Source organism: Rhinolophus sinicus, chromosome 5 (assembly GCF_057876585.1).
Source record: "Rhinolophus sinicus isolate RSI-liver-muscle chromosome 5, RSI-T2T, whole genome shotgun sequence".
In the NCBI taxonomy this organism is placed as follows: domain Eukaryota; kingdom Metazoa; phylum Chordata; class Mammalia; order Chiroptera; family Rhinolophidae; genus Rhinolophus; species Rhinolophus sinicus.
The window spans coordinates 78,754,384-78,779,354 of NC_142505.1; the positions used below are offsets into that span (position 1 = coordinate 78,754,384).

Here is a 24,971-nt window from a genome sequence, read left to right on the forward strand (position 1 = left end):
ATGTATAAGAAGCAGAATCATTAAGGTTTGGCAGAAAGGAAGCAAAGAAAGAAAAGAAAGCTTTCAAAAAGTCCCAAGCTAAATTACAATAGTTAATTCTAACTATACCAGAGATCTAAATCTCAAAATAGAAGATTTAGTGCCACTATTACAATCCTCCTGCCTCATCATTAATGGCAGTGTGTTTTTTACTGTAATATATTTTTTTATTTAAACATTCTCCATATTGTTTGACCACAGCTCGTATCATATCATGCAGCCATTCCACTCTTAGATATTTATCCAACAGAAATGAAAGCATATATCTAACAATGATGTGTACAGTAACGTTCATGGCAGCTTTATTTGTAATAGCCAAAAACTAGAAATAACCCAAATGTCCATCATCGGGTGAATGTATAAATAAAAATCTGAGGTATATCCATACAAGGTAATACTACTCAACAATAAAAAGAACTATGATACATTCAACAACATGGATGAATGTCAAAACAATTATGTTCAGTGCAAATAGCCAGACCATAGAGTACATACTCTATGATTCAATTTATATAAAATTCTAGAAAATGCAAGCTAATCTATAGTGTCAGAAAGCAGATGAAGGAGGACTCAAAGGAAGGATTACAAAAAGAGCATAACAAAACTGTTGGGAGATACACATATATTCATTACTTTGATTGTAATGATGGTTTTAGGAGTGTCAAAGCATCCTTTTGTACACTTTAAGTATGTGCAGTTTATCTTGTCAATTATTTTGTAATTCAATAAAGCTGTTTTTATAAAATAAGTAGGGGGATCTACATGTGTCAATATGTAACTGTGTCAATGATGAAGTAAACAAAAGAGGAAGTATTCGAACAATGTATAGTTTAATCTTAGATTTTAAAAAACTAATGAATAAGAAAGAATCATAAAATCCTTACTTCTCACTATACTTTTTCGTGTATGTCTTGAAGGTCTGGTAGTTTGCACAAGGAACAATGGTTATCCCCAGGGAATGAGATGTAGCCCAGGGTAGGGAGGTGCTATATGCATATTTAACAGCGAACTGTTACCATTTTCCATATTTCAAAAGTTTATTTTCATATATATATTAATAAATGGATGCACTTTCTGGGGAGGTTAAGTGCTAGAAACTGGAACTGTTCATTCACGGCCATTTGGAGAAGTTGGCCATCTGTTCTACAGAGCCCGTGGTCACAGCGAGTTAGTCGAAGACCTATACGCAGAAAACCTTCCTCTTAACCACCTAGGCCCCCGGAGCAGGTGTCAGCAGCCACACACCGGCCTCCCGCGAAAAGTGGAGCGACGCGCATGCGTGCGGCCTGGGGCGGGGCCGGGGCGCGGCTGGGGGCGGGGCGGGGGCGGGGCAGACGCTCGCAGTCTCCCGCTCTCCCGAGTCTTCGCCACTAAGCCGGCCGCCCACAGCCACCTGCGGGACAGCCACCTGGAGCGCGGACTGGGCGGGCCGGCTCCCGCCGCCGCAGCCCAGCCCGCTTAACGCCGGGGCACGAAGGGAAATACCGTTTAAAGGTAGCATTTCCTTCTGGGGGTCGTGGTGGACGGAAGAGTGAGCTTCAGCTGACTTGGAGGAAGCCGCGGGCGGGACCCCGGGTCCTGCTTCGGGCGACTGGTGATCGGGGGACGCGGAGGTGCCCGCGGTCAAGGCGCTTTCGCTGGGACCCAGGAGGCGTGACCTGGTGTCCTTCCTCTGGGCCATCCGAGGCGTGAGGTGGGGAGGGGGGACCCCTGAGGAGCGACCCTAGCCCGGCTGGAGGCCGGAGCCGCCTTGTAACGCTCTCGCCCACCCCAAACCCGGCAACTTCCGTCACACACACCAGAGGCCGATCTTGATTTGCTCCGAGATCGGGTGGTCTGTGGGCTTTCACAGCCTCAGTTCGTTTCTGGCTTCTTACGTGGCGGTCTTTCTGCAGGGCTAGCACAGAACCCCGGATCCCTGAGGTCAGACGTCTTCCTCCTCATCTTCGGAGGGTAAGCTCTGAAAGGATTGTCCGCGCGCGCCCCTCTGTCAGATGTGCCTCCGGTGATGTTTGGAGTCTGTGTAGTTGCTGGAAATGCTGAATGATTAGGGAGCCGTGCAGTCGCTTTAGCTCGCCCCCGTGAAGTGCTCAAGTTGACAGGAGGAGCATGTAAGAGTTCGTATTTGCCGCAAAGAAATGAACGTCCACGAGAAAAGTAGACGCCAGCCTTGCCCGTGAGTTGGAAGAATCGACGCACTTGAAAGTTTTGTCTTTGGCACATGTGCCCAGAAACTTTCCCCCCGAATATTAAGTGGAATAAATTATGATCATTTTCTCTGAGAAAAATGTTGCAAAATGCTTTCTCGAATCCTTTGAGTTGTTAGATGCCTTAGTCTCCCCTTCACTAAGCTGGGACTCCCTATTTCACAAGGCTTCCGTGCAGGGGTTCTGGCCCGGTGTCCTCAAGCCCCAGTCTCTTCCAGAGCCAGGGAGGACAGGTGGGAAAGTCTGAGGAGAGGGAAACAGCTGCCCTTCAGGGATTTTACCGCCTTGCCCAGTTCTAGTTCTGTGTAACTGTCCCTTGCATCTCAAGAGATGCTTTGAATCTACATATAGGAGTATTCTGAAAACTTCAGTTTTTCATGAGTCATGTAAAAGCAAACATACCTGTTTTAAAATTAAAAGATTTAAAAAAATAAGTATATCAGTATCACAGAGAGACTTGAGAAAGTATAGTAAAATGGCTAAATCAATAAGATGTGAGAACACCAAAATGCTGGCAAGCACTGCTTTAGGAAAGATATTTTTTCTCTTTTGTGCTATTGAAACCTTAGTGATATCATTTGACTTTCCCATTTAAAAAAAAAAAAAAGTAGATTTTAGGTTTAGGAAGGAACTTAGAGGTGGGTTGCAAAGAACATAAATATTTTTGATAACATTCCTAAAAATTATGTTTCGTCCTCTGCTTGGGTTATATTTAGTGGGAAGAGGTTTATTAGAAAGCTGTGTGTTTTGAAGCTGTATTTTGGGACAAATCTTCAGCTTTCCTGGCCAGGCCACACGTCCCTTGTCATTTCACTGACAGCTGGGATTTCAAACCCCATAACAAATAGAAATCATGAGCCTGTGGTGGCAACAATCTGATTTCTCCGTGTGTCACTTTAGAAAGGAGATTAAATACAGGACATTTGCTAATTACTTCCTGTTCGTTTTCATCTTGCCATTTCCAACAAACTTGTGTAGGTTTTTAGATAGTTTTGAATCTTTGTTCTGTTATTTGTAGTATTTACACACTATTTCCAGTGTTGTGACAGTTGAAAACTCGAAACTTCATTTTTAACCATTCTGGAACGTCCTGGTGATGGTGCAGAAGACAGTTGCTTCCATTGTCGCCGCCAGTTTGGCTTTGGATGTTTAGTTTTTCATCTAATCTTTCTTTGATTGTCTTTCCCTCAAGAATACTGTGGGAGATTTCTTACTTTTAGAGGATCCAATTCACATGGTCACTTGATCCACTAAATTAGTAAACGTATCAAAAAAAAGGGAATTGGGTTAGGGTGGTTAGTGAAGCCACTAAGTGGACTTTGAGTCATCATTATATTCTTTCCCAAATGCTAACAAATCTGTTTTGTACTCCAGAATTGTGCTAAAGATCACTGTCAAGCTTGCTCAGCTCTCCCTTTTTGGAAGTATGGCTTATCACTTGATGGGATCCTGTACTGTGGTTTTGTCGTCTGTCAGCCCTCACAATTTCAGATAGTGACTCTGAAATAGCAATCAAGTTCCTTCAGCAACCAGGTAAATAATTCATCTGATCCTAAAGACTCCAGTGAACTGATCTGAGATAGGTACTTGCATACTGTCTTCTCATGGGTCTTAGGTAGTAATTCCTTAGCCATATATCCTTGGCAGATTACTTCATTATTTTTTAACATAAAGAATGGCCTGTAAACCCAAAATTAGCTAGATTGGTAACTCGGTAGAAAAGTTTCTGCAGTAAATAAAATTGTGTGTCATCTGGATAGGGGAATACAAGTCACTTGACTTATCTTTCTCTTATTTGTGGTGTTCCTCTAAAAGTGTGCCTGATAGCTCCTTTCTGCCTACTTCTGCAGTAGACTGTAAAGGAGAGAGAGCCAACCTTGCTATTGTGTGGAAAACAGTGGTTTGGATAATAGTAGAACAGATGGCAGTGGAGGAAGATCAAATTGTGGATACTGGTCTTTAATACATTCTTCCTGTCTGTCCTCCAAAGCTCTCTATTTTAGGAGTAAAATTCAGAGGTTGAGAGCTGGCAGGTGGTAGGTAGTAGAGATTTAAGAGAAGAGTGTAGTTGATTAATACTTGCTTCCTCCACCTCCTCTGTGTAGTTTAGTTTGGCTTACAAAAGTGGTAGAATGCAGTTATTTATTTTTTTACTTTATGATGTTGATTCACGATGCCAAGGCAGTGAGTTTTATCCTGGTGTAGACCAGTTATTATTTTCTTTCATGTCCATAAACTGCCCCCAATTCTGACAAGTCACTGTGCCTAAAATTGGCCAGACCACAAAGAGAATATGAATGAGTAAATTAAGTATGACTGAATCAATTATGTCTACCAGTATAAGTGAACAATTTAAAAACCACAGAAACATGGGTTCTGTTAACAGCAGACTAGTCAAACAAATTATGTTCATATGGAAATGATAAATAATAAAAGGTATGTCTGCTTATTTAATTATTATAACTGTGGTGGTATTATGTGCTGCTAAAAACTGGAACTGAATGATTTACGCAGCCTATAAATAAATAAATGTCATCATGGACCACCTTAAACTTTTTGTAGTATCTCTCCATACATATTCATTTAAATGTGAATTTTCAGAGCCCTTTGACTGATCTACCTTCCATTTTGTAGAGCTTCAGGTGTAACTCCTGGCAAGTGTTGCAGTATTTGCACTAATTAGGCTAGTTTTTCTTTTTCTTTTTTTTTTTTTTTTATGGACAAGTTTCCTTCTGGGTAGAAAAAAAGTCTGGGAATCAGTAATTTCCTAACAAAAACTTTCAACATATACAATGATATGTAAATATCCTAAGCTTAAAAATGATTGGATTTTTACTTATACATTCTGATGAATGTGTTTTTGTGGTATTTTGCCAAGCTAGGTAGTGAAATCAAATGGATGTTGGTGAGTACCCCATGGCAGCAGTTACTTCATTTCGTTCATTCAGAGTGAACTGTAACTTGGAAGCCTTCTTTAGGTAAGAAAGTTAGTAGTTTGAAAAAGAAGTGATCAGTTTTTTAAAATCATATATGTTTAGGCTGGAATTTTTATATCATTTTCAAGCTAAGAAAGATCAATTTGTCTTGCATTCTAAAATGTAGTTTATTGATATGATACTCATCACTATGAAATTATTTTATGTAAAAGTAATGATTTCCAGATGAGTTGTATGCTCTGAAAACCAGTGTACACAAGGAAAAAGAAAATGTAAATGTTTAAATGTTATTTTTAATAGAATTATTGGCACGTAATATCCTTTAGTTACTAATGGTGATTCTGTCAGTAAATTGGCAATTTAATGATTTTACTAAATAAATAATTTTAACAATCGATGCTACACATAGTCAGATTTAATATATAGCACAATTTTTTTGTTTAGAATTGCAAGGCAATTTTCTAACCTGGCATTTGGTTGAAGTCTTTGTTTTATTTTTGGCTTCATTGCTTTTTTTAGTGAGGGATTATATTCGGGATAACTTTTTTGGTAATACCTTAGTGAAATTTTAATTATCCATTCTGTAGGCTACCAAATAAAACAAGTACAAGCAAACTATCAGTAAATGTGCTTCACATCAGAGTTTAGAATCCAGTGTCCATTCCTTTACCTTCCCTGGGCTATCACACTTCATTTTAGGGAATTAGCATTAAAGAATAGATCAACCCTTTCAAAAGAGCATATGCTTTGAACTGTTGACATCAGCACTTTCATATTTCATTGTATTGCTTGGACAGGCTGTCAGTCATGCAAGTAATTTTAGTCAGATTAAAATGTGTGTAGTAGCTCTTTTGCCCAATGCTTGAGATAGAACTTTGCAGCTGTTTGTGCTTTCCATTTCAGTTTTCCAAACCCTACAGATGATCTTTCCTTTTGTTCAGTGACTAGGTCAATCCTGCTTCTGGAATCCAACTCTAGGTTGTGGTTAAGAAAAGTTTCACATCAGACAGAGTGACTCACAAGACAGAGACATTTACGTATTAAATAAATATTTCATTAGATTTAAAGGTATGTTTCAGTTGTGACACTGAATCTTCCACATATACACTCCTAGCATTCAAGGGTAAAAAGAGAATTAAGTAGTCAAGCACAGTTAAATAAAATTCAGAACTACTGTTACTATTATTTTGCTCCTCAGATAATTGTATACTTGAAATACTTTGCATTCTTCGGTAAAATATATATACAAGATAACCCAGTATACTTGGCTATATCTGGACCTGAAATTTGTTGGAACTTAGTTGTATCGCAAGCTGACTAATGCCTGGAGATTCATCATTTCTTTTTGTTGGGGAAGAATGCTGTCTGTTTTGCTATTTTACATTGGCTGGTGAGGGTCAGGTGTGTTACTTACACAGACTTTGTGCCTGCCGTATCCAAGTTTTCTGGAGTTCCTGTGTCTTGGGTATCATTTGAAAATTGTAACAGATCATTTGACTTTTTGTTAGATTTGCGATTCAACTTAATGAAATTTGTTCAGAAAAATGCATTGGACAATTTAAAATAGCAACAACTGCAATATTTATTCAGCACTTACTATGTGCTGGCACTTAAGATACTTTAATCCTCACAACAACCTTATGAGATGGTACTGCTGTGCTCCCTGCTCTTCAGCTGAGGAAACTGAAGCTTAAATTAATTTGTTCAGACAAGAGCACATGGTTAGTCAATGGCAGACTTGGGACTTATTCAGACCTATGCTTTTAATTATGCATTACAGTCTCCCAGACCCTCCAGGAGTTCCTAGCACAATTGCAATGTGATGCTGCCTTCTTTGTAGGAGATAGTAAGAACACAATAGTTGGCCATGAATAAACCTGGGACATACACAGCTTTCTTGGACATTTCCTCTTGGAAGCCTCTTCAACCACCCGCTCCCACATACAAACTCAATTACATACTATTGCCTTATTTTTCTATTGCAACTTGTCCCAATTTCAGAGATGGCATTTATCACTATATTTCACCATTTGACCACAGCTCTTTGAAAACAAGTTCTCTCTTACTTATTTTGTATCTCTAGCACCTAGCAATATCTATCAAAGCATAAATATGGAAGATAACTTTTTAAATTGTCTTAAACTGTTTTTCATTTTCTAATGTTGTTATTCTATACAATTAGAGCACAAATATATGATGGAAAAAATGATCACTTAACATTTTTTAATGTTTACAGAATGAAGAGGAACAATTTATCTGTTGTGAATAAATTTGTCCAGTCTTCACCAACAGTGAAACAGCCGAAACTTGGGTTCTACTCTTCTCTCAACCAGACTGTTCTGCTTGACTGGGGGAGTTTGCCTCACCATGTAGTATTACGCATTTTTCAGTATCTTCCTTTAATAGACCGGGCCCGGGCATCTTCCGTATGTAGGAGATGGAATGAAGTTTTTCATATTCCTGACCTTTGGAGAAAGTTTGAATTTGAACTGAACCAACCAGCTACTTCATATTTTAAGTCCACTCATCCTGATCTCATTCAGCAGATCATTAAAAGGCATGCAGCCCATCTCCAATATGTCAGCTTTAAGGTAAGAAAATTAAGCATTAAATGGAAACCATAACTTATATTTTAACTTTGTTTATATCTAGATCCTTGTATTAAAGCAGTCAGTGAATTTTGCAGAAATTTTATCCCAAACTACTTCCTGTTTTTCTGTAGTTTTTTTCTGTAGTATCTGTTTGCATAGATAGAGATGTAGAACTTGAGCTATATTAAATAACTTAAATTTCAGTTTCCTTCATCTGAATGTGCTATTATTAAAATTCAGGTCTTTGTAAAAGATTTGAAAGCATGAAGGGCTTAGAAAGTTAATTTGCCATCATTTCTATTTCTCACTTTTATCAGAGACATTCTGTATAAAGAAAAAAAATACTAATTTATAGCTTGAAGGGGTAAATACAGTTTTGTAGTTGAATTCTATTAAATAATTGTATTGCCAGTAATGTTCTGATAAGTTACCTTCATGAAATTAAAATTTTAAATTGTCTTTCTAGGTTGACAGTAGTACTGAATCAGCAGAAGCTGCCTGTGATATACTTTCTCAGCTGGTAAATTGTTCTATCCAGACCTTGGGTTTGATTTCAACAGCCAAGCCAAGTTTTATGCATATGTCAAAGGTAAAAATGCTCTGCTTTTTTCGTGAGATGTGCTGAAAATTCTTAAATATGTCAAACTAGCAGAAAGGATTTTTTCCTACAAACAGACTGTATCCTACTTGTGTTCAAAGAATTACTGAGAGCAGTTTTCTGTTGACTAGCACTTAATTTTTGCTGAAATAGCTTAGGCATGGTTTCGTTTTTTAAATATATTTTTTAATTTTAGGAATTGTTTCCCAGTAAATGTCATTAATGTCGAATTGAGATGTTATACAACTTTCAAGTGCCAGTTTACTCAGTTATTTTGAATATAGGATGTGTAGGGCCAGTAATGGATGTCTTTTCTGTAATTTCTATAGTCTTTCCATAGGAGGTGAAACAACATAATATTTAACTAAACGAACTATATTAGTTAGGATGATGTTTGAGTTCATATAGTAGAAATTCCAAAATAACAGTGGCCTAAAAAACATAACCAAAGTTTATTTCTCTTACATTAAAGAAATCCCTAGATGAGACAGTCCATAGCTGGTATAAAGTTGTTTGGAACCCAGACTTCCTCCAGGTACTCCATTCTCTCCAAGGTGTTTTCTTCATTTTCAATGTCCAAGATGACTTTCTGAGCTCCAACCATCACGTCCTTATTCTAGACTGCTGGATGGAAGAAGTGGGGGAAGAAGGGTATGACCTCTTCTTTTGAAGGAGACCAGCCATAGGGACCCCATAATACTTCTCTTTGTCTCATTGGCCAGGACTTAGCCCTGTGGCCACGCCAGATTCCTGGGAGGCTCGGAGTGTTTTAGCTGGGTGGCAACGTGCTCAACTAAATATTGGGACTAGATGACCAAAGAAGAAAGGATGAATGGGTGTTAGGAGGCAACCGCACTCTGCCACAGAAACTAATAACTGTCTTCTTTTCACTCAGGCTTCAGCTTGAATGCTACCTCCTCAGGCCTTCCTTGACTACTTTTGCTAAAACAGCACTGACTCCTCCAGTTACTCTCTACTGTATTACAGTATCTTAGTTTCTTTATATCATTTATCAGTACTTGAAATTACCATATTTATTTAACATGTGTACTCTCTTCTCCCGAGACCAAATCATAAATTCATTGAGGGCAGGGATTCTGTTTTGTTTATTTACCATTATAAACCCAGAATTAGAATAGAGCTTGATATACCGAGGGTGCCAAAAAAAATGTATACACATTTTAAGAAAGAAAAAATCTGTATTATGATTCTAATACAATGAGTGACGCTAGCATTCATTTGATTAACGCCATCTTTTGAGCGAACGTCATGCTACACATTGCTACCGTAATTCAATTCAACTTCGAAAAGTAATAGATAACATGTCTTAAAATGTGTATATTTTTGGGCACCCCCAGTATATTATAATAAGCCCTAAATTATGGTTCTCAGTAAAACTGGCTAATGGAAACCTTCCCATAGAAGAGGATCTTCTCTAGTAGCATCTTTCTCTCATAAACTGGGTCATGGCTCTCTGACAGCATGCATTGCTGCTAGCCTGTTTATCTTTTCAAGAGATTGCTGAGAAAAAAATGGGTCATTTGGGGATTAGAGTCATATAAGTAAACAGATGAAAACTTACTTCTTCTAAATAGTTATTTCCTTGTTTATGAACTATGGAATCAGATTAGCCTGAAATTCTTAGATTCTAGGCTGTCTCTAATGTTGCACATTGGCTTCTAGGGCCAGCTACTCGGTTAGCTGATGCAGTCACAGAGTGAGGCACCGGCGATTAGCAGGCTGCCTTTCAAGCGCTGCCTTTGCAGTAAAATGAGCTATGTGGCTTCTGGCAAAGTTGTGGATCTCTCTGAGCCTCAGTTTTTTCATTTGTAAACTAAGGAAAAATAAGATAAAAGTACAGCATTTTGCTAGGCATAAACAGTGCTAAACGAATATATTGTTACTAATAAAATATGTACAGGTTTCCCCTGATATCCGAAAGCAGAGTGTTCCTGTGAAACCTTTTGGAAGCAGAAATGGCATAAAGTGAAGAAGCAGTTGTCTTAGGACACATCTTACAGAAACACAGAACAAATTGAGATGAAGCTCAATTTGAGGTGAAGCTGCGCTCACAGACACAGCTCAAAATGATGGCAGCTTGATGCTGAGAGGCTGAGTGTAGTTCCCCCAGAGAAAGAGCTTGTTGGGGCCACACTCCCTGCTTGCATTGTGCACTGCCTCTAGAACGCTTCACAGCAAAACAAACGCTGAACGTGATTTTTGCTTTTTGCCTTTTTCATAAAAGCGAAAATCCTCTTCAGATTCCTTTTGGTTAGTGAAAACAGGTACTAATGTTGGTCTTTTGTAAAAGTGAAGTGGCATAATGTGAACTTTCAAAAAGCAAGGGATATTGTACCCTAATGCTTAACCGCGTCCTTTAGGACAAAAAGAGTCCATTACGAGCTGATTAAAGGGAAAACAAACTTTATATTTCTTAAGAAAAAAGAGTGATGTATTTATATCTCTCTCATAATTTTTGGCACCAAAAAATTTAATATGAAGGTCTAGCGATCCACCATTTAAAAATTTGTGTCAATCGGTTAACTATTAGTATAAAGCAGTAAGTTTTGTTATAAATAAATTAAGATTTATAACCAATTTGATCATTCTAATAGAGACAATAGAATGTTTGGTCAACTCCAAATTGATTTTGAAAAAGGAAAAATGTTCATGCATGGATTTGGTTCCAGACTTTCTGTGCCCAAAAGTACTGGATCTGAAAACTTTTGAAATTCCACCCCTTTCAAGTTCAAACTATAAATAAGCTTTAGTTTGTTAATCTTCAAAACATAGAAAGTTTTCAAAACATTTCTTTGTTTAATTTGCTAGCAAAAAGCAGCTCACTAAGGAATATGGCATCATTTATTCATCACCAAATATTTATTGACCCACTATATGCCAGGTACTATTTTAGGTGCTGAAAATACAGGAGTAAATAAACAAGATAAACATTTAATTTCTTCAAAGGCAAGGTTGAAAAGATACAGATAGTAAATATTTTCGGCTCTGCAGCTCATACAGTTTTGCTGCAATTCTACTGCTGCCGTGCTACTCAACTCTAGCACTGTAGTATGAAAGCAGACATCGAAAGTACATTGTTGAAGCAGCATGGCTATGTTACATACCATCACTTTAATTATGGACACTTAAAGAACTTCATACAATTTTCATGTGTCACAAAATATTCTTTAAAACATTCTTTTCAACTATTTAAAAATGTAAAAACCACTTTTAATAATCAGGAGCCATACAATAACAGACCATGGACTGGATTTGGCTGGCTGACCATAACTTGCCAACTCTTATTCTAGGAAATAAATACAATTATATCCTTTCAGTATTGAAAACTAAATCCTTTTAAGATTGAAAATAATTGGCAGACACGTTTATGAAACCTTTGAAACTTTTTCCTTTGTTACCATTCTACTTATGAAGTATAAAAGCATAAAAAAACTATATTGTCTTATAAAAATTTCTACTACTGGCTAATGGTACTATGGAAAATAGTAATATGTTGATTGTTTTTACTATATTATTGTAAGCATATGTTGATATAATAGTTTTAATGAATTATTTGATTGAAATTGTAGATCTTTAAATAACTTCTTCGTAATTTTTTCTTATTTCCGTGCAAGTCTCATTTTGTGTCAGCACTTACAGTTGTTTTTGTCAACTCAAAATCATTATCGTCAATCAAAATTGAAGACACACCAGTGGATGATCCTTCACTGAAGATTCTCGTGGCCAATAATAGTGATACTTTAAAACTCCTGAAAATGAGTAGCTGTCCTCATGTTTCATCTGATGGTGGGTTATATATTTTTTAAAGCTGTGTGATATTTTTTATTGTAGTAATAGTAATAATGCAGTTTCTTATTGAAAACTACATGCTTATGAAACATAATTCATTAAAGTAATCTTTTTTCAAAAGAAGTTTTATTTTGTTTTGTTTTTAACATTTATTTAAGTGTATTTTTCCAGGACCCATCATTCCAAGTCAAGTAGTTGTTTCAATCTAGTTGTGGAGGGCGCAGCTCACAGTGGCCCATGTGGGGATTGAACCGGCAACCTTGTTGTTAAGAGCACCGCGCTCTAACCAACTGAACTAACCAGCTGCCCCCCCAAAAGAAGTCTTAATCCGCAAGTTAGATATAGTTTAAATTGCTTCTCTTAAGAGTATTTTATATATGTATATATCTATACATATATATGTATACACACACACACACACACACACACACATATATTTACCATGTATATAATTATGTATATATTGGTATCCATCTCCTGAGAAATCAGATGTCTATTTTAGCAATTAATAAATAACTAATACCAAATTTAAATTTACAAAATGTTATATTCATGTGATTCTTTGTTCTTAAGCATTTTTTCCCATTTCCCACAGGAATCCTTTGCGTAGCAGATCACTGTCAGGGCCTTAGAGAACTGGCATTGAATTACTACATGCTTAGTGACGAACTTCTCCTGGCACTTTCAAGTGAGACTCATGTTAACCTAGAACATCTTCGGATTGATGTTGTCAGTGAAAATCCTGGACAAATTGAATTTCATTCTATTAAAAAACAAAGTTGGGATGCACTTATTAAACACTCCCCAGGAGTTGATGTTGTCATGTACTTCTTTTTATATGAAGAGGAATTTGAGACATTCTTCAAAGAAGACACCCCTGTTACTCATCTTTATTTTGGTCGTTCAGTAAGCAAAGCCATTCTAGGACGGATAGGTCTTAACTGTCCACGACTTATAGAGTTAGTGGTATGTGCCAATGGCCTTCAGACTCTTGATGATGAACTTATTTGTATTGCTAAACACTGTAAAAACTTAACAGCCTTGGGCCTCAGTGAATGTGAAGTTAGCTGTAGTGCATTCATTGAGTTTGTAAGACTATGTGGGAGAAGGCTAACTCAGCTGTCTATCATGGAGGAAGTTTTGATCCCCGATGATGATTGTAGCCTAGATGAAATTCACACTGAAGTCTCCAAATACCTGGGAAGAATATGGTTCCCTGATGTCATGCCTATCTGGTAATTGACTACCAACGATTCTTAACTTTTTTTTATCAGTAAGATTGGCTTCTTTCAGTCTATGCAAATGTAGGTTTTAAGATGTGTTACTATTTTAGGTAAACTGTGTTATTGTTTGAAAAAATATGAGAAATTTGAAAAGCCAGAAATTTTCGTAAATAGAGCACAGAGACTTTGTTGCTATGCTAAAAACTACAGATGGTTTCTAGGTAAGTTTCTTAGCCTTCCTTGAAGGCATACTTTGCCTTGCTAAATACATTTATAATATTGAGCTTTAAACTCCTGAAATTATGCCATGTACAATTTTATATTGTTTTAGTTGTTTCTGTTTCATCTTGGTATTAATATATTTTTCAGAATATTTAGTATTAAAAACTAAGAGTAAAATCAAAACATAGATGCAAAAAAAATAAAATAAAATAAAAAACATAGATGCAGAGGCTGACTTAATTGTACTTCACGTTTAGCACTATATAAGATCATATTATGATTTAATAAACAACTTTCCAATACACTTGGAACTCTATTTTATTAACTTAGGAGAGAATTGGCATTCAATTAAAATTAAATAATGCTAATTCATTTTATGAAGATACTGTGATTGTTAATTGATCAAATACACTACTGAGATTTAAAAAAGTAAATTTTGCTAAGTGTGTTTGGGAGGGAATCAGTATGTACTGACCTACTACTATGTATCGGAAACAGTGCCATATCTTATGCAAAAGGGATCTTATACTTCAATCAGGAACACAGCTAAACCTCCTTAATGGCTATGTATTGACTTTAGGATGAAGACATATCTTTAAAATGACCTGCAAAATCTCACAAGGTCTGTCTTCTCCCTACTTTGCGCTCATTTCCTTCCCACCAAGCTGCCTCTTGCCCTTCTGCTTCCATTCTCTCAGCTCCTTAAGACTGCCCTGCATCCCCTAGTCAGAAGGCATCTGTACATATTATTCTTTCTACTTCGATTACTGTCTTTGCTCCCTTGGATCTTTCCTTTGGCTGTCTCAGGGAAGCCTCTGTGACGTGCAGCACCTGGGACTTCCCTTTGTGGTGCTTGTCATTACTGTCATTTGCCACTTACTTGTATGATTGTCTGCTTACTTCATTGTACTGTAAGCTCCATCAGTGTCAGATCACTGTTGGGTTTTACTCGCTGTTGTATTCTCAGCATCTAACATACCATTTAGCACTATCGTAGGCACTCATTCAATTTTACTTAACTACTTTCTTTTTCAAACTTGTTGCCCTAAATCTTACCCCCCACCCCAGTATCTTAAATTTCTTTCTAAGAAATCAATGAAACTAAAAAACATTCAAAATATGTTTACTATTTTCCAGTTTTGAATATTTTTAATTAGAAAATTTTTAAAAATATTCTCACCTATTAGGAAATTAGAATACATTATGATTTTTAAGTGGTGATTTTAAAAAAATAGCACGTTATAGCCCTTTATTTAGAGACTGTACTTGTACATACATTCACACCACTGTGCCGCATTCTTTGTCACTGTGAGCTCCGTATAAGCAGGCATTTCATCTCATTCACCTTTGAGTTCAAAACTCTTAAAACAGTGTGTAGTACATTAGTACACATTAAATAAATTCTAGTGGAACTGATATTATTGGTTAAAAAATAAAACCAATTTCTTAAGACAGTTATTACTATTGCAGATTACATCATGTATACCTTAAGATTTCAGCAGAGTGCAGAAGCAGTATATAGTAGGGAACTTAAAGTCTGATGAGAATAACAGAACAAACAAACATCAAGGAAATGGCATAACTGATGGAAGGTCAGGCTGGTTGGAGATCAGAGTAATGCTGGAAATACTGAAGAGATAAATCTCCAGTCTCACCTGGTATTAAAGTACAAAGGGTGCCAAAAAAATGTATACATGCTTTAAGAAAGGAAAAAACTATTAAAATTGTAATAATATATACCAATAACAAAAGATGAATACAAGTCCTGCGTATCCTTTTTTTTTTTTTTTTTTGGCGCCCCCTGCGCATATACTTGAATGGTAAGATGATAGAATGCCAGTGGTGTTTGCGTTAGAGAATAATGAAGCAAGACAGGGAGGAGCTAGAGAAGGGAGGTCAAGGAGGAGTTTATCCCCATAGCCCACCAACCTAGAGAGACAGTGAATACCAGTGGCCTCTTTTACCTCGAATAAGAATTTGCTGCTCTAAATAGTGGTCTTTAGTGGCCCCGGAGTCAAACCTAGCGCACTGAGAACTATAATGACTCTCAGCAAAACTTAGAGTAAAACTGGTCGGTCTAACTTACTGGGTTGATAAACTGAAGAACGTTTTTAATACGGCCAACAAGATGAGGAAATAGGATATTTATGATGCTTCAGCTAATGAAAATGTCCCCATTCACTTTGGAAGTCCATGAAAAGTACTGTTTACCTAAGATTAGAGGATTCTAGGTAAATGAAAGAGTTTGATATCAGATGAATTTTGACCTTTAGCCTTTTAAAAATATTTTAGTAAACAAACTTGTTCATATTAGAAATGTTTCTTTGCATGTGTTAAAGGGTTCTGGGAAAGTTAGGGTAATTTTGTGGGCAAAATATAAATGGACAGAATAGGAGAAAAAGTTCTATTGTAGGTGTACTGAAAAAAACACAAAAACAGGATCCTCAAACAAAATTTTGTTTTCCTTCCTTATACCCTTCTTGGCTTCATTTGTATTGTACTAAATATTAGGGAGATGGGCAGATTATAAAGATACATGTATTGCTGTCAATATGCCACTAAATGTGATAAATGTTGTCACAAGAATGTAAGAATTCTTCCCTCTTTAGGCCTGGCCCCTTCCATTAAATTAGTACTTCCACTAAATTAGTTCCCTGCAAGAAACTCAAAACATTTTCTAAATAAAAGTTGTTTTTGTTCACATTATTTACAGTCAGTGAACCTAACACTTGGCACCAAAAATTATAAGTATATTTTATAATCACTTTAAAGAAAAATAAGTTACTCAGTACTATTACTTCTCTGTCATTTGAATTTTTACAATATTTTAATCTAAGGGGAACATTTTGGCACACAAACCTAAAAGAAAAGGAAAAAACAAAACAAAAAACAAACAAAATCACCTCTGATATAATGCACCAGAGGGCGCTGTATTCTATTCCTTCCTAAGAAGTCCTTTAGTCTAAAGTTTGCATTTCCATTCAACAGATGTGAGAGTGCTTGTGGAATGCTAGGCAGAAGGCAACGTTCTTGCTCTACCTTGGGGAAGCTCTCCATCCCAGGTAATGAGTCTGGTTTTTAAAACAATCACTTCAGAAGATTGATTATTTAGAAGGCTAAGCATAGCGTTCATTGTTCAAGCATTTTAGAGCTCTTTAAACATTGCCTTTAAAGTCTGTGTGCTGTTTCCTTTTTCTGTGTTCTCAGTGGGAGCACAGCCTTTGTCCTTTGAAAACAAATGTAATTTCGGGAAACAACCTAGTTATTTGGCACTAGGGGATGAATAAGGTAGACGATCAAACCAGACAGTGCTTGTTATTGTTTCTTCTTTTTTAACCAAAAATTAAATTCTTAATTCACTAGCCTTGTATAAGACTTTATGAAACAGTAGAGGATAGTCTGTAACTGGGTATGAGAAATTACTGTGTTATACAGACTCTAAACTATCTGAGAACCGTCATTAACTCTTCCTTTTTCCTGCACTCACCTGCTAGTCTTGTTACTTCTATAACATAGTCGTAATAATAAATACTCATGAAATCATTCCCAACTGTAAAATAATAGAATTAAGAGTAACTTAAATTTGTCTGTGTGGTCCTCCCCTATCCAGTCCTTAGGTAACCCGTGTTCATTATTTGCTTGATTTCCTTTTATATGTTTTTATCACATACTTATATGTTCCTAAAAATTGTGTTTTGGTTTTAATTTTTTTGATTTTATAAAAAGAGTGTCATGCTATGTTTCGTCTTTTAGACTATTTTTTTGGCTCAAAATTGTATTGCTATGATTCATCCATTTTGTTATGTTCACTGAGGTTCATTTATTATGACTGCTATATAATATTCTATAATTATCCACAATTTAGTTGTCCATCTCACTGTTGATGGGCATTTGACTTGTTCCAGGTTTTGCTGTGACAAATATTGATGTGCTGAACCTTCTTACACATATGTCCTAGTATACAACAACAGCCACTTCTCACCAGTAGTCAAGTTTAATGACATTTTCCTCTAATATAGCTACACTAAGAATGGAGTCATTCTGCTGGAGTTTTCTACATTCTAAAAGGATTTAAGCAAAAAATTCATGAAGGGAGTTTCCAGAATGATGACTTCAACTTACTCATTTCTTACTGACTAAAATCTAGGCAGCCATAATTATTTCTGGTCCTTTGAACATGTGTGTGGTCTTATTTCCCCTTAATACCTTTGTCAACATAACCAGGAAAAAATAATACAGATATACAGTGATGTGTAGACATAAGTAGCCCTGATATGCATATGGCGAGGTGAGGCAGGCTGGCTTGGTTCCATGAGGTACTTCAGGTTAGGATAGACCTCTTTCTCTTTCTAATACTCCTTGTAATACAGTCGTACTGGAATCTGGAATATTACATATTTTCTTAGACTGCCATCATTCATTACCTAAATCTACCACTTGTATAGTGTGGGAATGTGTGGATATAAAGACCAGCAAATTCTGTCTTATCCATGCAAGCAGCTCACAGTCCAACCAATTTGATAAACCTGAGGATGTTGCTGAAATTCTCTACAACCTTAACTCAAAAGAATCCTTCGGTTTATTCAGTTAATATTTATAAAGTGTGTATGTATGTCTACCCTGTACAACACTATTCTTGTACCATACAAACAGTTGAGGCTTTTTGGTTTTTTCCCCAAGCACAAATCTAGTTTTAGAAGCGTTAAAAGTACAGTCTGGATCAGCTTGAATTTGTATGTTTATTTATCCTATGTATTTAGGACTAAGAAATCTTTAAAACAAAACAAACAAAAACCAAAGACACCACCCCAGATCTCATAGGTTATAGAAAGGTCAGAAAGCCCTGAGAAGTTAGTTGACACGCAAAAACATCCAAGTGGCAGTAAGCTGAAATCAAAATACTGTTTTCTTTCTTGCATTCATCATGCTTCTATTTGAACACAAATTTGAAAAGCAGGATATGCATTCAGGCTTTAAGAAGACGGCCTTCTATCTAGAAGATCTGGTCATTTGTCTTCCACTTACAGGTACACAGTGGGATCACTCAAGTCACAGTTTTCAATGTGTATGTGGGATTGTATGCCAGGATAAACCTTCTGCAAAGGCAGTAGAGTTCCCAGTTTTTCTCCCTTCTTGATAGAACCTTTATATTTAATTGGCTTAATGTAGAACATTTTAATACAGAAACCTAAAAGAAAAGAAGTAAAATTATTCATTATCTGGGTTTTAATAGTCTTGAATCAGAAATTCAAAAAAATAAGAACAGAAATGGGGGGGGGAAGGCAAAAAAAAACTGGAGGGTTGATTGAACTTAATGAGGGAGTAGAAGAAAGTGACAAAATCATATCAGAAAAAACACAAAAATTGCAAGATGCCCAAGGAAGAATAGATTCAAATGAAAATTTCATAAAGGCTTTGAAGAATAGCAGGAAAATACTAGGTGGCTGAGAAAATTGACCCAGAACAATATCAACTCTAAGGCATATTCTAATAAGCTATTAGACTTTAAAGACAAGGAAAAATGGAAACAACTGGCATAAGAATACAAATCTTCCTAAATACCAAGAGAAAGATATTTTTTAAATAAAGAAGACCCACCAAATGGAGAAATAGTTAATACAATACCGTGATTATAACATAAAATAATATGACAGTGTTGGGACCAAATATATGTTATATCTATAAATGTTAACCTTCCTATTAAATCGATTTTCTTATTGGCTCGAAAAGGAAAACCCAATTCTATGTTGTATACAATAAAACATGATAATTGAAAAATGCTAAAAATTAAGGGCTGGACAAATATTTGCCAAGAAAATGGAAGCCTAAAGGAAAACAGCGTTATGATTCTGTTACCAGAGAGTGGAATTCAAGCCAAAAACCACTGAAACAAGACCAAAGAGGACAATTTATCATGCAAACCCAATGACGATGCAATTGTTGCAACTATCTATGTGCTATATAACGGAAACTATGTATATAAAGCAGAGACTACAGGAGATAGAAGGAGATATAGTTAGAAACCCACTAGTAGTAGAATACTTGAACACATGTCTGTGAAAATAGGTCAAGTGAACAGAAAACATAAGTAAGGCTATAGAATTGTGCTGTCCAACATGGTAGCCACATGTGGCTAGTTAGCATTTAAAATGTAGCTAATCAGAATTAGATGTGCTTTAAGTATACAATACACACTAGATTTTGAAGATAGTACAAAAAAAGGTAAAATGCTAATTTTATATTAATTGTATTTTGAAATGAAAATATTCTGGAGATACTGGGTTAAATAAAATACATTATTAAAATTAATTTCACCTGTTTCTTTTTACTTTCTGTGACTACTAGAAAATTGAAAATTACTTATGTGGCTTTTATTATATTCCTGTTGGATAGTCCTGATATAGACTATCTAAACAAAATCAATAAAATGTGTCTTATGTACATATATTAAACAGAACGTGTGCAAGATCTCTACACTGAAAACGAATACAACTGCTAATATAACAATGTAAGAAGATCTAAATACATGAAGGATATAACATGTTCATTGATTGAAGGACTCATTATTTTTAAGATATCAGTTCTTCTCAATTTGGTCAATATAATTAATGCAAATCCTGTCAAAGTCCCAGGAGGATTTTTTTCAGTGGAATCTGAAAACTGATTCTATAATTTGGAAATGCAAATGATCAAGAATTGCCAAGGCATCTGAAAGAAGAACAAAGTTAGAAGATTTATACAATCAGATATCAAGATGTATTTTAAAGCTATTAAGTCAGTGTGGTATTTGCGACGTATTGACAAATGACTGATGAAACACAATAAATAGAAAGACCAGAAACAAAACCTCATATATTCAGACGCTGATTTATGACAAAAGATACCGAAGTGCAGTAGGGAAAACCTGTTCTTGTTAAGTTAATGGTACTGAGTCAATTAGATACCAATATGGTGAAAAAATCTTGACCCCTATCTCATTCCTTACTCAATTCCAGATGGATTATAAACCTAAATATGAAAGATAAGCAATAAAACTTATAGATGAAAATGGGAAGAATATTTTTATGATTTCAGGGTGACAAATGTGTCTTAAACAGGTAAGAAAAATGTATTAATAAAGGAAAATACTAAATTGGGATAAGAATGCCCGAATTAAAACTACATGCAAAAATATGGATGAATCTCACAAACATGTGGAGTGAAAGAAACCTCATAAAAAGACTGTATGCTGTTTATTTATATCATTTTCAAAAACAGGCAAAACTAATATATGACAGAAAACTGATGACCTTTGCTGGGACTAATGACAAAAGGTAGCACCAAACGTCCCTGGGATATTGCTGATGTTCTTTTTCTTGATCCGGCTGATGGTTACACAGATGTTTTCACTTTGTGAAAACTCACGGAGCTGTATATTTATGCTTTGTGCACTTTTCTGTGTGTCCCTTATACCTCAGTAGAATCAACACAACCGAACAACCAGACCGGGAGCGCTAGGAGACACAGCTTTACCAAGAATATAGAGGCCTTTGTAAATATTTCACAGTCAGCTCTTGCAGAAATGCCAACATTTTTGAAGTGTGGGATTTGGGTAAATGAAAGTATCTATTCATGATGGTTAGTTTTGCTGAAAGTGATTTTGTTTGTAGATTGTTAAGCAAAACCACATGGGCCACAGAAAGCAAGCTCTCGGTCAGCTGCAGAGTCAGGTGGAACCTGTGCATAATGAAGACGATTTTAGGGAAAGTGGTGGAACATCGCTCAGAATGCTTTAGCTGTTGTAGTTTGGTACCATGTGTCCTTTGCATTCTAGGTTTTTACCATTTTGGAGGAAGTGTGGAATATGCATTCGATAAACAAACACCAAACATCTCCATATGTTTCCCAGGCATATACACCACCTCTTACCTCTTCCAGATATCCGTACACCATTATTGATGGCATTTTTGTTCTTATAAGGTTTCTCCTGGCCCGTGATCATTCCGGTGAATGGTGCGTACACAGTAGATCCATCAGGACACAAGACATCCACGCCCTGATGAGGCCTGTGATTCCTGGGATGTAGATAAGAATGAACAGACTGAGGAACTGGCCCGGGAGCCTTATTCCCAGGAATTTTTGAGTTCTGCTAGAACATGTGGACATGTCCCAGGTTTCCTCACTCTGTTCTACCCAATTTTAACCTCCTTCCCTGAAGGTAAAGATTGAAGCATTGAAGGTAGTATTTGGTACTTGGGAAGCCTTTACAAAATATTAGCTATTATTATATGGCACTGGGGGGAAATGAGGCAATCCATATAGGTAAGTTTTATAGATACCTGAATCCTGACCCCTTCAAAGGCCACTTAGAAAAGAATTGTCTTTCTATGGGAGCCTATCATAAAAGAATCGTGTTACCCTTATTTTTTACTCAGTGATCCAGAAGTTATCATAAACATCACTTACTGTATATGCTGTTTCAATACAGTGAGTGACACCTCCTGGGTTTATTAAAGTATATGGAGCGTAAACACAAAATGATCCCAGATTGTGAGGTCTCTTGAGGCTGTCTGTAGCAATCCTCACTGTTGTCACTATGCCTGCTCTTACTAGCCTCTTGTCCTTTCTAATAGGCTACTACCTGGAAAATGAGATTCACCAGGATTGTTGGAATTATGTGTAAAGCAACATTGAGCAGGTTCTAAACGAAGTCAAGTGCATAAACTTCAGGGTGTGTACTAACTGAGTCTTAATTTTGGCAATTCAGAGGCCATTTTCCCATATTTTGCATCTCTTAGGTATATTTCCAGGTATTTGAGGTTGTGTGGTAAGTAGTGTATGTATAAGTGAGAGTTCCACAAAATTAGGGTGGAGATCAATAATGCAGTTGGACACATGGCTATTTCATCAGAGAGTGGTATTCCCAAGGTGGTCTGTGCATTACTGAAAATTCACAAGTGTGTCCCTCGTTGTGTGGAAGAAATGGCCTGCACAGAGCCAGTCTCTGGTGGCCAGCTCCCAGAGCCTGGGTCCGTAAATTGTGGTTGGTTTCATGGGAAAAGAATCCAAGAGCCTGAATCCTAGTCCAGCCTTTGCCACCTCCAGTTGTGTTTGGTAGGTCCCTTAACCCATTGGTACCTCAGTTCAATTTCCTCATCTATAAAATGGGATAGTAATATGTAATTTTCACCTTGGAAAAAAGCAGTGAGATAAGTCAGTATGTGAAAACAATACGTGAAAACTTAGTCCATGCTTTGTTCCCGATTCATAGCCCACACTTGAAGCCGAGTTCTTGGAAATCGCTCCAAAGACAGTAATGTAACTGGTTTCATCTCTGAGTTTTCCTGCTTTCCGAGGGATATGACCATGAGCACTTGAGGGAACGTAGGGCAAGGACACTAAAAGAAGTTAAGAGCCCAAATAATTTATGGTTATTTGTGAAACCTCATACCTTTGAGCAGTATACTGGCCACAGCCATGGCTGTCACACGTCCTGATCTCATTGGAAGACTTGCCAGCACATATATTAGCCCATGGGCCAGCCAGTGCTAAAAAGGAGAAACATGAGATGAGATTTGCAGACCTCACGTATTTCCAGTCTCCACTTGCCTTATAAGTCTCCCAGTGGATTCTGAAAATCCTGTTTTAACTATAGTTTTTCCCCCCCAACTTTCTGTAGTTCATGGGAAGGTCTTCCTTTAACTCTTGATTCAGATGTAAAATTTTTCCCTGGCCACAGAAGTCTGTTTCATGACAGACAGAGTCTTTGTAAATGTGTCTGGATATTACGATTAACTTCCATCATTATAGTTTCATATTATCCACTAATAAATGGTGTAAATTGCACTTTTCAAATTTTCTTTGTTCATTGCTTGGCATGAGGACCACTATGTTTAGGGTAAGAAAAATAAACAGCATGGCTCAAAGAAATACCTCCAGAAATTTGAAATAACTTTGAAATGTTTCCTTATTGTTAGTCCTAATAATCAAATCCAAGGAAATGTTTGCATTAAAGAAGAAACAAACTCTAAGCTAGCAAAGTTTATTTAACGCTAAATAAATCTCTTTCATATTAGCAAACATGGAAGAGGGAGATTCTTAGAAATAAGACCATGTCAAACCAATTTAGCGTAGAGTGGAGTGAGAAGAGAAGGTGAGGAAGGGAGGAGAAACAATTACATAAAAAATTATGAAGCAGTAAAACATGGAGGAGGGGCAGGCTCTCTGTGTGTATTTTCTGCAAACTTTGTTTCAAGTGCAACTTCTCTTTAATAGAGTAAGCACTTGATAAATGTTCAATTGAATGCAATTTCCCAGATTTCCAATGTCAACATTCACAGAGACCGTTAGTAAAATCATCCTTTCACTTCAAACAAACAAACAGAAGCAAAACCCAAGAACCTGCCCATTAGATCGTTGATTTCACTTAACAGTATTTTACTATTCATTACTGTATGTGCTATGAAGAGAAGCCACAGCATATGGCCACTAAGCATATTCTTTAATATACTTCTACAAGATGAGTTTCGAAAGTCTGATACCTTGGCGCCAAGTTTCAAGATCAACATGTTGATCAAGATATACTACTATCCTCACTTTTACAAGTAATATTTATCCTTGGGAATTGGGGTATATACTAGACAACTTGTTAATTTATTCAATTTTTCTCTTCCACCGTGACTGTTAAGGGAGTGTTCCCCTTGTTCTAATCCACACCAGTCTCTGTTATCAGGAATTTTCTAAATCGGATTCTTACACAAACTTTTTTATTTTCTAATTATGTTCCAGTTAAGTCCTCGACCAAGATTGGAAGACTTTTTCTTAAAGTCCTCCCATTCCACTTTCGTTAAAGAACCAGAACATCCAAGTGGAAATCATTGACGATTCCCCCCTTGTATCCTTCCTGTTCCATTTTTAGTAACCAAAGGCACACTTTTGTGCTATGATTGTGCTACTGATGACTTTTAAATCTGTCCTTGAAATGAGTTTTTAAAAATTAGCCAAGATTCTAAAATTGTATTTTTGACTTACCAGTCGAAATCAAAACAGCCAAAAGGAAGACTCCTGTGGAAAACATTTGGCTTTTGTTTCCCTATGACGTTCCTTCCTCTGATAAGTAGGATTGCTCCACACTCAAGTTTGAATAAATATTTTCTAGCTATTTAGTCTTAGAATTCTGCATCTGTCCTTTCTTTAGTATAAGACAAAAATATAAGAATGAGCAAGTCAAATTCTAATACTCCACGGGTAGCTATTTGGTTCACATGTAGGACCTATATAAAGGCTTTTTGAACTGAAGAAGCCGCTGATTTTATTGGCAATGCTGAGTAAATATTAACAGTGATAAGGCTAGGTGAAGAGTGTCC

At 36.5% G+C, this 24,971-nt stretch overlaps 2 protein-coding genes across 6 annotated transcripts; one reads left to right on the forward strand and one right to left on the reverse strand.

Annotated features, from left to right (window-relative positions):
• Positions 1–1,374: 1,374 nt before the first annotated feature.
• On the forward strand, positions 1,375–18,434 carry FBXL21P (F-box and leucine rich repeat protein 21, pseudogene). Of its 5 annotated transcripts, none has more exons than XM_074313541.2 (8): positions 1,375–1,533; positions 1,935–2,215; positions 3,621–3,779; positions 5,129–5,224; positions 7,419–7,773; positions 8,240–8,362; positions 12,007–12,178; positions 12,777–18,434. In XM_074313541.2, the coding sequence occupies exons 4-8, from the start codon at positions 5,142–5,144 to the stop codon at positions 13,418–13,420; spliced, it is 1,377 nt and encodes a 458-aa protein (XP_074169642.1). In that variant the 5' UTR covers positions 1,375–1,533; positions 1,935–2,215; positions 3,621–3,779; positions 5,129–5,141; the 3' UTR covers positions 13,421–18,434. The 5 variants fall into 5 exon arrangements, with proteins under 5 accessions (XP_074169642.1, XP_019595950.1, XP_019595951.1 ...); XM_019740391.3 differs by having other exon boundaries at positions 1,935–1,992; XM_019740392.3 differs by lacking the exon at positions 5,129–5,224 and having other exon boundaries at positions 1,376–1,533; positions 1,935–1,992.
• LECT2 (leukocyte cell derived chemotaxin 2) lies at positions 18,347–24,898 on the reverse strand. Its single transcript, XM_019740393.3, has 4 exons — positions 24,637–24,898; positions 23,057–23,153; positions 21,535–21,680; positions 18,347–18,814 (listed from the first exon to the last, which is right to left on the reverse strand). The coding sequence occupies exons 1-4, from the start codon at positions 24,680–24,682 to the stop codon at positions 18,648–18,650; spliced, it is 456 nt and encodes a 151-aa protein (XP_019595952.2). The 5' UTR covers positions 24,683–24,898; the 3' UTR covers positions 18,347–18,647.
• Positions 24,899–24,971: the final 73 nt, after the last annotated feature.

Excerpts from the sequence above, each read along its gene's own strand:
- FBXL21P (XM_074313541.2), top strand. The coding sequence starts at position 5,142 with ATGGATGTTGGTGAGTACCCCATGGCAGCAGTTACTTCATTTCGTTCA. Across the intron at positions 7,774-8,239 it reads TCCAATATGTCAGCTTTAAG|GTTGACAGTAGTACTGAATC; the intron begins GTAAGAAAATTA and ends TTGTCTTTCTAG. Across the intron at positions 12,179-12,776 it reads TCCTCATGTTTCATCTGATG|GAATCCTTTGCGTAGCAGAT; the intron begins GTGGGTTATATA and ends CATTTCCCACAG.
- LECT2 (XM_019740393.3), bottom strand. The coding sequence starts at position 24,682 with ATGTTTTCCACAGGAGTCTTCCTTTTGGCTGTTTTGATTTCGACTG. Across the intron at positions 23,154-24,636 it reads GGCTGTTTTGATTTCGACTG|CACTGGCTGGCCCATGGGCT; the intron begins GTAAGTCAAAAA and ends TCTCCTTTTTAG. Across the intron at positions 18,815-21,534 it reads TGTACGGATATCTGGAAGAG|GTTTCTGTATTAAAATGTTC; the intron begins GTAAGAGGTGGT and ends CTTTTCTTTTAG.